Genomic DNA, 14,899 nt, shown 5'->3' on the forward strand with positions numbered 1-14,899 from the left:
TTTAGTAGCCTCATACAGCTCCTACTGTTTCCTCCTCATGTCCTTACCAGCCATGTCTGCACAATGTTATATCATGAGTAATATTTTTTTTAAATCCAGCTAAATAAAACACACACATGCACACACAGTGACATTTTAGACCTTCTTCAGAATACTGTATATACTATGGGCATCCTTACATTATTATTTATTACTAGAGCTACAATAATAAAGCAATGAGGAGGGGGAAGTAATAAATATGAAATAATGTATTTATGATGATTCCATTTGTTTCACTATCCACTCTGTGCAGGGCAAAGCTTATTACATTTTTAAACTGTAGAGATACAATCATTTTACTGCTGTAAAATCCAACTTTTGTCTTATTTAAAATATAAATCTAATATAATCTGCTTCTTAATGTATGTTCTTTAAAATACAGCGTGTGTTTTTTAATATATTATAATTATAATAATTATTATGTGGACATGCATATTAGATCGTTTTTTAGTGAAATATAATCCCTCCAGAAAGGCAGGAAATGCCCAGAAACTTACTTTAAAACTAAATATGTTCCCTAAAACGGTGACAGAGCTACAGACCCATGACAGCCTTACACAGGTAGCCAGCAGCTATGACCAGCACTACTTGTGCAGTTAATAAAAGGACAGGTAATGTTTGTCACGCTGTTGCACACACAGCACGCTCGTTTGTTTCAGTTCGTCAGTTGCAACAAGACAGCTTACCAACGTGTATGTAATAAGCTAATACTCCTGTGTGCTACACACTACAGTGTGCGCTGTACACCTACTTACTGGGTTTGTCGCATCAGTCTGTGTCTCTGAGTTAACTTGTGTTTCTCCTACAGCTCCGGACCGCAACAAATGCGCGTGCTCTTTGTGAGCTCGTTCCCGGCTCGTAACCAGCGCGTTCTGCCGTCGAGGGCGATCATTGGTTAAATGTGATCATGTGACTGATGCAAGCCAGATCCTTTTATTTAGCAAAACTATGATTAATAGTTAAATATTATTGTTGAGGGGCACAGACAGGACTCCGCACGCACACACACATAAAATAAATAAATAAATAAATAAAAAAAATTTAAAAGTTGCCTCAACAAAAGGGCACTTTGGGCACTCATCAGGAAAGGGGCGGGTGCTCAAGCCCCTCTAGCCCCCCCCTCTGCACGTCCCTGGTCTCTATCCATCTAGTATTAAATCTTTCTGGGAAACAAGTATGTATATTATGCACACACACAAACACACATGCAGCTATTACCTATTTCTTGTTTTTATACCTAAGATGAATTATTGTTGAATGAAGACATTTTTCAAACAAATGTAAAATGTGGGCAATTGTGTTTATTGGGTAAAGGAAAAGGCAGAAGGGGGGGAAAGGATAGAAAGAATGAAAGAGAGAGATGAGAGAAAACCCCAACAATCCCCTCTGAGCAAGCAGCAGGCGACAGTGGATAGGAAAAACTCCTTTTAAAGTGAAAGACACCTAAAGGAGAAACCTATGGCAGAACCAGGCTCAGGAGGGGGCAGTCAACTGCCGGGACTGGTCGGGGGGTGAGGGTGAAAAAAGAAAAAGGAGGGAGGGGAAGGGGGGAAATGAAGATGGAATAGAGGTGGAGGAAGACGAGGTTACATCAGGTGAGAAGCAGCAGTGCCCCTCCTCCAGAACCAGTGGAAGCGTTTTTTCTTCTTTTTCAGATACTCTTCCACCAGCACTTTTTTCTCAATGATGAGGGTTTTCAGCTCATCGATTGTTTCTGCGTTTTCTTTCTCAAGTTTGTTGCATCTTTTCACCATGTCTTCTAATTGTTCTTGTTTTTCTTTAAGCTTGTCTTTCAGTTCTTTAACTGTTGCCTCCTCTATTCGCTTTGCCTTGTGCACATCTGTGTGCATGTCTTCCAGCTGCTGGTTTCTCTTCTGGATTTCTTGAAGTCTACACTGCAGGTCTTTATGTGTTTTCTGTTGTTCTTGCTTTTGCGCCTGGATTTCAGTGTTTTTGTACTTCAAGGTCTTAGAAAGTTCCTCAAGTTCGGTATTTTTTCTCAGCATCTCATTGATGCTACTCTGCATCGCTGAGCATTGTTTTTCCAGCTTTTTCTTTTCTTCTTCCAGTACAGTTGATTTGTACTTTGTTTCGTTATACAATTCTTGGAGTGCTTGATTTTTCCTCTGGAGATGAAGTTTTTCTTCTTCCTGTTGTATTTTCTGTTGGTCTTTTTCTTGAAGAAGCTCTTTATTTCCGTGCACTTTTTTATCAAGCCTGATTTGGAGCGATCTGTGTTTTTCCTCCATCTCGTCAAGCTTGGAGTCCATTTCTTTCTGTTTCATTTCCAGTTTCTTCTTGTCTTGAAGCAACTGTTGACTTTTGTGCAGAGTTTTGTCATGTTTCACCTGCAGCGCTTTGTATTTTTCCTCCATGGCTTGGAGTTTGCTCTGCAGGTCTCTCTGCTCTACGGGCTCTTGTTTCTTTTCTTGGAGGATCTCCTTATTTCTCTCCAGAGCTTCATCAAGCATTACTCGCAAGCCTTCATTTTGTTTCTCAATGTTCCTCAGCTTGCAATCCATTTCTTCCTTTTTTATTTTCTGTTGGTCTATCTTGTGAAGAAACTCTTTATTTCTCTCCAGAGCTTCATCAAGCATCACTTGCAAGCCTTCATTCTGTTTCTTGATGTGCCTCAGCTTGCAATCCATTTCTTCCTTTTTTATTTTCTGTTGGTCTTTCTCGTGCAGAAACTCTTTATTTCTCTCCAGAGCTTCATCAAGCATCACTTGCAAGCCTTCATTTTGTTTCTCGATGTTCCTCAGCTTGCAATCCATTTCTTCCTGATGTATTTTCTGTTGGTCTTTTTCTTGAAGCAGCTCTTTATTTTTGAGCAGTGTTTCCTCAAGAGTTAGTTGCAGCATTTTCAGTTTTTCCTCCAAGACTTCAAGCTGGGAGTCTGTTTCTTTCTCCAGCATTTCTTGTTGCTCTCTCTCTTGAATGAACTCTTTATTTCTGTGCACTGTTTTCTCAAGCTTGATTTGGAGCGATCTGTGTTTTTCCTCCATCTCGTCAAGCTTGGAGTCCATTTCCTTCTGTTTCATTTCCATTTGCTTCTTGTCTTGAAGCAACTGTTGACTTTTGTGCAGAGTTTTGTCATGTTTCACCTGCAGCGCTTTGTATTTTTCCTCCATGGCTTGGAGTTTGCTCTGCATGTCTCTCTGCTGTGTGGACTGTTGCTTCTCTTCTTGGTGGATTTCCTTCAGTTTTTCCAGAGCTTCGTCAAGCTTCTCTTGGAGCTCCTGGTTCTTCTTGACCATGTTTTCCTGTTTTATGCTCTCTTTCTTCTCCTTTTGGAGCAGATCTTGAATTTTTTCTAGAGCTTCATCAAGCTTTTCTTGGAGCTCGTGATTCTTCTTATCTTGGAGAGCCCATTGTTTCTCCTCAATAATACCTTCCCTTTCCTGAAGCTGGTAGGATAATTTTTCTAATTCAGCGCTCTTTCTCTCATTTTCTTCTGTCAGGATCTTAATCTTTTCTCTGTTCATGAGATTTTCCTTCTCCATTTCTTCCAATCGCTTTTCCTCTAATTCCACCTGTTCATCCCAAGGAAGAGAGCTGATGTAAGGGTCTAGGGACTCATACCATGGAATAGAGCTGGGGTCAGCTTCTTGTCTTTCTTGCTCTTTCTGAGACATGTTGGAGTCTGTATACCGTGAGTACGAAAAGTATCCAGATGTTTGAAAATGCTTTACTGGTGAACGTTTGAATGCTGCTAACATAAGTGCTGCAAATAACGGACTGAAAGTTGTACCTCCTCACCCCTATTTATGGATTCAGAAGCCTGTGACATCACAATTCCATAAGCCAATGAGGTTGTCACATGACATTCTAGAATGAGGTCATGTTTTTGTATGAATTTTTTAAAATAACATCAACATTCCGTAAGCCAATGAGGTTCTTACATGACTTTTGAATGAGGATAATTATTTTGTGTTAATCGACATAGCCTGCTGCAGCTCAGAGCTCGTGAGCTCAAACGATCCTCCAACCTCAGCCTCCCGGTAGCTTGGATTACAGGCACGCGCCACCGCACCCGGCGAGAAGCAGCTACGTTAAGATAAGATAAGATAAGATAACCTTTATTAGTCCCACACGTGGGAAATTTGTTTTGTCACAGCAGGAAGTGGACAGTGCAAAAGTTATGAGGCAAAAATTAGAATACAATAAGAATAAATACAGTACACAACTGTACAGAATAGAATAAAATAAAATACTATATACAGTAGAATAAAATAAAATAAATATACAATAAGATAAAAATAGAATACAAATACAAATACTATATACAACTGAGTAAAAATACAACGATGACAGAAAGGATTATTGCACTTAGTATTATTGCATATGTATGGATGTGTGTGCTTGATCAGTTAAAGTCTTTATTATGGAGTCTGACAGCAGTGGGGAGGAAAGACCTGCGAAATCTCTCCGTCCCACACCGTGGGTGCCGCAGTCTCCCACTGAAGGAGCTGCTCAGTGCTGTCACAGTCTGCTGCATGGGGTGGGAGATGTTGTCCATCAGGGATGACAGCTTAGCCGCCGTTCTCCTGCATGTCACTCACCACCTCCACTGGGTCCAGAGGGCATCCTAGAACAGAGCTGGCCCTTCGGATCACCCTGTTCAGTCTCTTCCTGTCCCCAGCAGAGATGCTGCCGCCCCAGCAGACCACGCCATAAAAGATAGCAGAAGCCACAACAGAGTCATAGAATTTCTTCAGGAGTGGGCCCTCCACTCCAAACGACCTGCGTCTCCGCAGCAGGTACAGCCTGCTCTGCCCTTTCCTGTAGAGGGCGTCTGAGTTATGAGTCCAGTCCAGTCTATTGTTCAAATGAACACCAAGGTACCTGTAGCTGTCCACAGCCTCAATGTCCATACCTTGGATGTTCAGTGGTTGCAGTGGAGAATGCTTGTGCCTGCGGAAGTCTACCACCAGCTCCTTGGTTTTACTGGCGTTGATCTGGAGGTAGTTCAGCTGGCACCAGTCCACAAAGTCTTGGGTCAGACCTCTGTACTCCTTGTCGTCCCCATCAGTGATGAGGCCGACTATTGCAGAGTCATCAGAGAACTTCTGCAGGAAGCACTGGGTGGAATTGTGGGAGAAGTCTGCAGTGTAGATGGTGAAGAGGAACGGAGCCAGAACCGTTCCCTGTGGGGCCCCCGTACTGCAGACGACCCTGTCCGACACACAGCCCTGAGTCCTCACATACTGTGGTTGGTCGGTGAGGTAGTCCAGGATCCAGGTAGTGAGGTGATGGTCCACTCCAGAGTTCACCAGCTTGTCCTTTAGAACCGAGGGAAGAATGGTGTTGAAGGCACTGGAGAAATCAAAGAACATGATTCTCACAGTGCTTCCAGCGGTCTCCAGGTGAGCGAGGGAACGATGTAGGAGGTGAATGACGGCATCAGGGCTTTTAACAGGGCTTTTAACTATGTCTGAGGTGACATCATGACACTAACCTGCTGCCCATCATTAGCAAAGTTGTAATGATGGGCAGCAAAGATGAGGAATGAATGGTGCACAATTGTTATATGCAAGTTTTTAGAAAGCTCGTGGTTAACCCAAGAGTATTTTGTCACAATATCAAGAAGAGTAAAGCTTCAATGTCAAGAATAGATAGGAATATAGGGAATTATATATTTTTATTTAAAGACAGGACTCACATGTTTTCATTTCTAGTCTTTAAAACCTGTCTCTATCCATCTAGTATTAAATCTTTCTGGGAAACAAGTATGTATATTATGCACACACACAAACACACATGCAGCTATTACCTATTTCTTGTTTTTATACCTAAGATGAATTATTGTTGAATGAAGACATTTTTCAAACAAATGTAAAATGTGGGCAATTGTGTTTATTGGGTAAAGGAAAAGGCAGAAGGGGGGGAAAGGATAGAAAGAATGAAAGAGAGAGATGAGAGAAAACCCCAACAATCCCCTCTGAGCAAGCAGCAGGCGACAGTGGATAGGAAAAACTCCTTTTAAAGTGAAAGACACCTAAAGGAGAAACCTATGGCAGAACCAGGCTCAGGAGGGGGCAGTCAACTGCCGGGACTGGTCGGGGGGTGAGGGTGAAAAAAGAAAAAGGAGGGAGGGGAAGGGGGGAAATGAAGATGGAATAGAGGTGGAGGAAGACGAGGTTACATCAGGTGAGAAGCAGCAGTGCCCCTCCTCCAGAACCAGTGGAAGCGTTTTTTCTTCTTTTTCAGATACTCTTCCACCAGCACTTTTTTCTCAATGATGAGGGTTTTCAGCTCATCGATTGTTTCTGCGTTTTCTTTCTCAAGTTTGTTGCATCTTTTCACCATGTCTTCTAATTGTTCTTGTTTTTCTTTAAGCTTGTCTTTCAGTTCTTTAACTATTGCCTCCTCTATTCGCTTTGCCTTGTGCACATCTGTGTGCATGTCTTCCAGCTGCTGGTTTCTCTTCTGGATTTCTTGAAGTCTACACTGCAGGTCTTTATGTGTTTTCTGTTGTTCTTGCTTTTGCGCCTGGATTTCAGTGTTTTTGTACTTCAAGGTCTTAGAAAGTTCCTCAAGTTCGGTATTTTTTCTCAGCATCTCATTGATGCTACTCTGCATCGCTGAGCATTGTTTTTCCAGCTTTTTCTTTTCTTCTTCCAGTACAGTTGATTTGTACTTTGTTTCGTTATACAATTCTTGGAGTGCTTGATTTTTCCTCTGGAGATGAAGTTTTTCTTCTTCCTGTTGTATTTTCTGTTGGTCTTTTTCTTGAAGAAGCTCTTTATTTCCGTGCACTTTTTTATCAAGCCTGATTTGGAGCGATCGGTGTTTTTCCTCCATCTCGTCAAGCTTGGAGTCCATTTCCTTCTGTTTTATTTCCAGTTTCTTCTTCTCTTGAAGCAACTGTTGACTTTTGTGCAGAGTTTTGTCATGTTTCACCTGCAGCGCTTTGTATTTTTCCTCCATGGCTTGGAGTTTGCTCTGCAGGTCTCTCTGCTCTACGGGCTCTTGTTTCTTTTCTTGGAGGATCTCCTTATTTCTCTCCAGAGCTTCATCAAGCATTACTCGCAAGCCTTCATTTTGTTTCTCAATGTTCCTCAGCTTGCAATCCATTTCTTCCTTTTTTATTTTCTGTTGGTCTATCTTGTGAAGAAACTCTTTATTTCTCTCCAGAGCTTCATCAAGCATCACTTGCAAGCCTTCATTCTGTTTCTTGATGTGCCTCAGCTTGCAATCCATTTCTTCCTTTTTTATTTTCTGTTGGTCTTTCTCGTGCAGAAACTCTTTATTTCTCTCCAGAGCTTCATCAAGCATCACTCGCAAGCCTTCATTTTGTTTCTCGATGTTCCTCAGCTTGCAATCCATTTCTTCCTGATGTATTTTCTGTTGGTCTTTTTCTTGAAGCAGCTCTTTATTTTTGAGCAGTGTTTCCTCAAGAGTTAGTTGCAGCATTTTCAGTTTTTCCTCCAAGACTTCAAGCTGGGAGTCTGTTTCTTTCTCCAGCATTTCTTGTTGCTCTCTCTCTTGAATGAACTCTTTATTTCTGTGCACTGTTTTCTCAAGCTTGATTTGGAGCGATCTGTGTTTTTCCTCCATCTCGTCAAGCTTGGAGTCCATTTCCTTCTGTTTCATTTCCATTTGCTTCTTGTCTTGAAGCAACTGTTGACTTTTGTGCAGAGTTTTGTCATGTTTCACCTGCAGCGCTTTGTATTTTTCCTCCATGGCTTGGAGTTTGCTCTGCATGTCTCTCTGCTGTGTGGACTGTTGCTTCTCTTCTTGGTGGATTTCCTTCAGTTTTTCCAGAGCTTCGTCAAGCTTCTCTTGGAGCTCCTGATTCTTCTTGACCATGTTTTCCTGTTTTATGCTCTCTTTTTTCTCATTTTGGAGCAGATCTTGAATTTTTTCTAGAGCTTCATCAAGCTTTTCTTGGAGCTCGTGATTCTTCTTATCTTGGAGAGCCCATTGTTTCTCCTCAATAATACCTTCCCTTTCCTGAAGCTGGTAGGATAATTTTTCTAATTCAGCGCTCTTTCTCTCATTTTCTTCTGTCAGGATCTTAATCTTTTCTCTGTTCATGAGATTTTCCTTCTCCATTTCTTCCAATCGCTTTTCCTCTAATTCCACCTGTTCATCCCAAGGAAGAGAGCTGATGTAAGGGTCTAGGGACTCATACCATGGAATAGAGCTGGGGTCAGCTTCTTGTCTTTCTTGCTCTTTCTGAGACATGTTGGAGTCTGTATACCGTGAGTACGAAAAGTATCCAGATGTTTGAAAATGCTTTACTGGTGAACGTTTGAATGCTGCTAACATAAGTGCTGCAAATAACGGACTGAAAGTTGTACCTCCTCACCCCTATTTATGGATTCAGAAGCCTGTGACATCACAATTCCATAAGCCAATGAGGTTGTCACATGACATTCTAGAATGAGGTCATGTTTTTGTATGAATTTTTTAAATAACATCAACATTCCGTAAGCCAATGAGGTTCTTACATGACTTTTGAATGAGGATAATTATTTTGTGTTAATCGACATAGCCTGCTGCAGCTCAGAGCTCGTGAGCTCAAACGATCCTCCAACCTCAGCCTCCCGGTAGCTTGGATTACAGGCACGCGCCACCGCACCTGGCGAGAAGCAGCTACGTTAAGATAAGATAAGATAAGATAACCTTTATTAGTCCCACACGTGGGAAATTTGTTTTGTCACAGCAGGAAGTGGACAGTGCAAAAGTTATGAGGCAAAAATTAGAATACAATAAGAATAAATACAGTACACAACTGTACAGAATAGAATAAAATAAAATACTATATACAGTAGAATAAAATAAAATAAATATACAATAAGATAAAAATAGAATACAAATACAAATACTATATACAACTGAGTAAAAATACAACGATGACAGAAAGGATTATTGCACTTAGTATTATTGCATATGTATGGATGTGTGTGCTTGATCAGTTAAAGTCTTTATTATGGAGTCTGACAGCAGTGGGGAGGAAAGACCTGCGAAATCTCTCCGTCCCACACCGTGGGTGCCGCAGTCTCCCACTGAAGGAGCTGCTCAGTGCTGTCACAGTCTGCTGCATGGGGTGGGAGATGTTGTCCATCAGGGATGACAGCTTAGCCGCCGTTCTCCTGCATGTCACTCACCACCTCCACTGGGTCCAGAGGGCATCCTAGAACAGAGCTGGCCCTTCGGATCACCCTGTTCAGTCTCTTCCTGTCCCCAGCAGAGATGCTGCCGCCCCAGCAGACCACGCCATAAAAGATAGCAGAAGCCACAACAGAGTCATAGAATTTCTTCAGGAGTGGGCCCTCCACTCCAAACGACCTGCGTCTCCGCAGCAGGTACAGCCTGCTCTGCCCTTTCCTGTAGAGGGCGTCTGAGTTATGAGTCCAGTCCAGTCTATTGTTCAGATGAACACCAAGGTACCTGTAGCTGTCCACAGCCTCAATGTCCATACCTTGGATGTTCAGTGGTTGCAGTGGAGAATGCTTGTGCCTGCGGAAGTCTACCACCAGTTCCTTGGTTTTACTGGCGTTGATCTGGAGGTAGTTCAGCTGGCACCAGTCCACAAAGTCTTGGGTCAGACCTCTGTACTCCTTGTCGTCCCCATCAGTGATGAGGCCGACTATTGCAGAGTCATCAGAGAACTTCTGCAGGAAGCACTGGGTGGAATTGTGGGAGAAGTCTGCAGTGTAGATGGTGAAGAGGAACGGAGCCAGAACCGTTCCCTGTGGGGCCCCCGTACTGCAGACGACCCTGTCCGACACACAGCCCTGAGTCCTCACATACTGTGGTTGGTCGGTGAGGTAGTCCAGGATCCAGGTAGTGAGGTGATGGTCCACTCCAGAGTTCACCAGCTTGTCCTTTAGAACCGAGGGAAGAATGGTGTTGAAGGCACTGGAGAAATCAAAGAACATGATTCTCACAGTGCTTCCAGCGGTCTCCAGGTGAGCGAGGGAACGATGTAGGAGGTGAATGACGGCATCAGGGCTCTTAACAGGGCTTTTAACTATGTCTGAGGTGACATCATGACACTAACCTGCTGCCCATCATTAGCAAAGTTGTAATGATGGGCAGCAAAGATGAGGAATGAATGGTGCACAATTGTTATATGCAAGTTTTTAGAAAGCTCGTGGTTAACCCAAGAGTATTTTGTCACAATATCAAGAAGAGTAAAGCTTCACTGTGAGAAGTGGGATTCAAGCCCACGCCTCCACGGGAGAGTGCAACCTAAACGCAGCACCTTAGACCACTCAGCCATTCTGACATTGCAGTGTCAGTTTGGTGGAGGTTACCACTGTTAGATACTTTGGAAGAAACAAACATTATCCTTCTCATAACACATATAGCAGCTGTTCAGCCATGGAAACGTAGTGCGAATAATCTACAATGTCATCCATACTGATCATTTGGCTGAATACTTTTTGGCAGGTTGCCATGACCTGACAGTTCTCACGTTTTCACATTGGTTCCATGGTGTAGTGGTTAGCACTCTGGACTTTGAATGCAGCGATCTGAGTTCAAGTCTCGGTGGGACCTGCTTTTTGGGAGGTGAAGCCATACTGCATGTCACATAATGATAACTTGTTCATGTTTTTGGTCACCAAGCGGTCTAAGGCACTGCGTTCAGGTCGCAGTCTCCTCTGGAGGCGTTTGTTCGAATATAGCAGCTCTTCAGCCATGTAAATACATACTCCGAAGCTCGTGGCGCCCACTTTCTGTGCTGACTTTGAGGTCGGAAGAGGTTTGGAGCTGTGAGTCAGCAGAGTGTTTGTGACTTTTGCACACAAGCGCACCTCAGCACTCAGATACTCCAATCTGTAACTTTGTGTGGGTTGTAACTGAATTTCAAACAGCTCTTTAGTACCACATAGTGACTGACAAGTGAAGGAACTCTTTAGTGATTGACAAGTGTTTTGTAAAGGCAGACGTCATGGTTAGCTGCTTTATTTTATAAAGCTCTCACAGAAAACACAAGTCATACAGAAATTCAATGTGCCAGAGAAGACATGCAGTATGGTTTCACCCCCCAAAAATCAGGTCCCACCGATTTCACTCCATAAGAGTTTCCTCTTTTCAACACTCTCCCAATTCATCCAGTGACCCTGCTTGGCCAGCGCTATGGCTCTGGCATGTCTTACTGTTTCCTCCTTTCGACACACCTCCTCCACCACCAATTTTTGACGTTCAGTTACAGATGCCTGTTGCCAAGACCAAATCCTTCTCTGCCCTGTTGGACGCGATCCACCACGTCATTATGGCTCAGAGCCGATTTGGCCTGTAGCACAGACGTGGCTGGGGTCCACTTCCTCCCTGTTGCTAGGGTGGGAGCAGCGACCCTCACTATGGGGTCCCGGGAGTCCTTGAGTGACATCTCAAGCCTCACTCAAGGAGTGCAGTGTTGTTAATCCGCTTGAGGTCATTAGCCCAGTTGCCAGGTATCATTGAGGTCTACATTATACCACCGTCCCAGGCTCTTGTTGGACGTCTCTTAGACTGTTGGAATTGGTTCTCCACTGATATAGAATTGCTTGGCTGTCAGTTTTCCTTTTAGGATGGAGATGCTGCGAGATTTACTTCGCTTAAACTCCATTCTTGCCTATTCGATGTTTTCCTGGAGCTTCTGTAGCAATGGCCTAGTACATGGTTTTGTTGTTGTAATGATCGTCATGTCATCCCTGTAGGCTCTAATACAAGAGAGGGGCTAGACCAATTCTTTCCATCATTACAGAAGCCGGCAGAGTGCACGGATAAGGAGTGTGCTACAAGCACGTCTGTGGATACACTAATAAGGGTGTCTCACATAAGGTGCAACCTCAGAAGTGAATACTGCCTACTTGTGAAACGGAACAGAAGTGGGACTCGAAAACACGCCTCCAGGAGAAACTGTGTCCTAATCATAGCACCTTAGTCCGCTCAGCCATCCTAACTCTTGCCAAGTTGCATTGTGGTGACGGTAAAAATTCCAGACAGCTGCTGTTATCGAGGTTATGGCAGAAATGTAATATTTGAAGTGAATGAAAAAGACAAAGAAGGGCTGATGAGGCTTCTGTGGGATGTAGAGTCAGGTATACCTGACATATCAATTCTGTGACAACAACATGAATTGAATGTATAAGATGATATCAGGTGCTGTTTGGAATTTTTAATGTCACATGTCTGTGGTTTTTACAGTAAGAAGAAAATATAACTACTACTAGGATTTTATGTTTTTGTGTGATTTCAGATCAGTTGTGTTAATACAGTATGTCAATGAAAAAATAACTGTAAATTCAGACACGTGAGGTTGTGCTGAAAAGAATGATACCAAGCAAGGCAAGGTAAAAAAACAAAAAAAAAGAGAGACAAAAAAACATTCAAACAAACAAACATTTACACAGTAAACATCTGAAATGATGACAGCCTTTCATATTTTCATACCATCACATGGGAAGGACCAGTCCTTATTTTGGGATAGTTGGAGTAAAAGATAAAGATTGTTTCAACTTGCTGAAAGTTATGACTTCACAAAATCTGGTTTTTAGCACATCAGTGTCAGTGTGAACAAATCCACCCTCTAGTGAATTTTATTACAATTATCTAGAATGTTGTTACATTCTGCATGATTACAAAATCCACTGCTGTCAGGGATGAACAGTGCACAACTCTCATAGTTGCCAGTTTCAAGTGTATTTTGTCACAACAGTAAGAAGTCTCCAAAGGTTGATTCTGTTCATCTGGATGTAGCGTTTTCAGTGGGAGAAACGTCTCGTCACTCATCCAAGTGACTTCTTCAGTCTCTGCTGACTGCAGGTTTCCCCAATCTTATAAACTTATATATTAACTTGTATATTTGCATAATGACTGAAACCAGTCCCCTGAAGGAACAGTGGGCTTGGAGGTCAGTTCCTTCATCATGATTATGCAAATTCTCATGACCATTGATCAACAACCACTGATCAAAGACCCATGAGTATCAGTAAGAAAGAAGTGCAAAGAAACAATTGTCAGAAGTGGGATTCAAACCCAGGCCTCCAGGTGAGACTGCAACCTGAACGCAGCGCCTTAGACCGCTCGGCCATCCTAACACATTGTGACAGCCCACTAGTTGAATAATCCCGTGCAGTTGCTGATTTCCATTCGATATACTTGTATGTTAAGTGCATGTAATAAACAAAATCAAATAAAAACTAATTACAAAGAAAATATATTGATTTAAAAGTTTGTGTTAAATGTTGTAAGTCAGATCGAAATAGAAAGATCAGGTGTGGGTGGACAGGAATGATTAGATGTCAACAACTTGATTGGATGGCCAAAGTGTGAAATGTGACGTCCTGTGAGGGAAGCGTGAAAAAGCGTGATCAGGTATAAAAAGACATTCTGGGTTCTTCCATTTTGTCTTTTGCGAGATGAGCAGTTGGGAAGGTTGGATCTAAGAGGTTCACAGTTGAAAGTTCAAGCAGAGACGCTAGAGGGGGAACCACAGCCCAACCTGTGAACTGGTTTCAAATGAATGCCCAGCTGCTTTCCTGTTGGGTGATTTTCATCAACACAGAACACGGGGATAAATGCATTTTTGGTTCCATCCTCTCTCCTCACCAATAAAATAAGAATAAAATCTGCATTAGCTCAACGTAGTTTAGTCAGATAAGTGTTGTTTACATACATAATTGTTTGGCGACCATAAACATGCACGTGTTATCATCAAATTTTCATGGCATGCTGCTGTTACACATGTTACAGATTTAAAACAAGTGGGGCTTAAAACTTTACTTTGGAAGACATAAATATTATACTTCACAAAACCAAAAGCCATGGAAACCCATACCACGATGCTCATGTTTGTTTGTTTTTTGATGTTAAAGACAGAGGAGGTTTAGTGCTGTACAATTGTTGACTTTTACTCTGTAACTTTGTGTGGTGTGCAACTGAATTTCACACAGCTCTTTAGTACTACTCTTTAGTGATTGACAAGTGTTTTGTAAAGGCAGACGTCATGGTTAGCTGCTTGATTTTATACGGCGTTCACTGAAAACACAATTCATACAGAAATTCAAAGTGCCAGAGAAGACATGTAGTATGGTTTCACCTCGCAAATATCAGGTCCCACCGAGATTTGAACTCGGATCGCTGGATTCAGAGTCCAGAGTGCTAACCATTACGCCATGGAACCCCTGCTGTAGTGTTCATACTGTCAGGTCGTGGCAACCTGCCAAAAAGTATTCTGAATTAAGTAAGACTGGTTCCATCTAAACCCATGCCGGAGGTGGATCAGATGAGAAATAGTATATCCTCATGCGCAATTGTGCAGCCCAATAGTACCACTGAAAGTTAGGACCCTTAAGCCCATCCCTGTCAAATGGCAGATATAATAGAGTTAACCGAAGCTGATGGCGATGATTTTGCCAAATAAAATTGGTAATAATTTTCTTTAAGTTAAGAAAAAGACCTACAGGTACTGGTAGAGGGATATTCTGAAATAAGTAGAGGTCATGGTTATCTGCTTGATTTTATACACCTCTCACTGAAAACACAATTGTAGCACAGTTCTGGTGTGCCAGAGAAGACATGCCAAATGGTTTCACCTCCAAAAAGCAGGTCTCACCAATTTTTGAATTCAGATCACTGGATTCTAGGTCCACAGGTTTAGTTAGTTTGTTAAGCAAACCACTTACAGTAACCACCAATCATTCAATCATAAAGGGGCATAACAGACAACTTGGCAAAGAACCAAGTTTAAACTCCATCTTTAGACACTTTACTAGCAGCCTGTCACAAAACCACACACTTTAGTCTAATTTCTTTACCCGAATCTGTGAAAAATACCAGATATAACACAGTTTGACAGACATAAAACAGCATGTTTGCACAAACAAGGTGATTCCCAAAGAGCTATAAGCTAAACTGT

At 42.3% G+C, this 14,899-nt stretch overlaps 1 protein-coding gene and 2 non-coding genes across 3 annotated transcripts; 1 reads left to right on the forward strand and 2 right to left on the reverse strand.

The window, feature by feature from the left end:
- Positions 1–1,320: 1,320 nt before the first annotated feature.
- LOC146691901 (uncharacterized) lies at positions 1,321–8,596 on the reverse strand. The gene is made up of 2 exons (XM_085431929.1): positions 6,709–8,596; positions 1,321–3,392 (listed from the first exon to the last, which is right to left on the reverse strand). Exons 1-2 carry the CDS (start codon positions 8,311–8,313, stop codon positions 1,626–1,628), a joined length of 3,372 nt encoding a protein of 1,123 aa, XP_085288055.1. The 5' UTR covers positions 8,314–8,596; the 3' UTR covers positions 1,321–1,625.
- A 1,883-nt stretch (positions 8,597–10,479) lies between these two features.
- On the forward strand, positions 10,480–10,551 carry trnaq-uug (transfer RNA glutamine (anticodon UUG)). The gene has a single exon. It is a non-coding gene; the product is annotated as a tRNA-Gln (tRNA).
- Positions 10,552–14,092: 3,541 nt separating this feature from the next.
- trnaq-cug (transfer RNA glutamine (anticodon CUG)) lies at positions 14,093–14,164 on the reverse strand. The gene has a single exon. It is a non-coding gene; the product is annotated as a tRNA-Gln (tRNA).
- Positions 14,165–14,899: the final 735 nt, after the last annotated feature.

This window comes from Copadichromis virginalis, linkage group LG15 (assembly GCF_057382275.1).
Source record: "Copadichromis virginalis isolate Kocher_CV1m ecotype Utaka linkage group LG15, C_Virginalis_male_GT1.1, whole genome shotgun sequence".
In the NCBI taxonomy this organism is placed as follows: Eukaryota; Metazoa; Chordata; class Actinopteri; order Cichliformes; family Cichlidae; genus Copadichromis; species Copadichromis virginalis.

Excerpts from the sequence above, each read along its gene's own strand:
- LOC146691901 (XM_085431929.1), bottom strand. The coding sequence starts at position 8,313 with ATGTTAGCAGCATTCAAACGTTCACCAGTAAAGCATTTTCAAACATCT. Across the intron at positions 3,393-6,708 it reads ATCTCCAGAGGAAAAATCAA|AAGAATCACGAGCTCCAAGA; the intron begins GCACTCCAAGAA and ends CTCCAAGATAAG.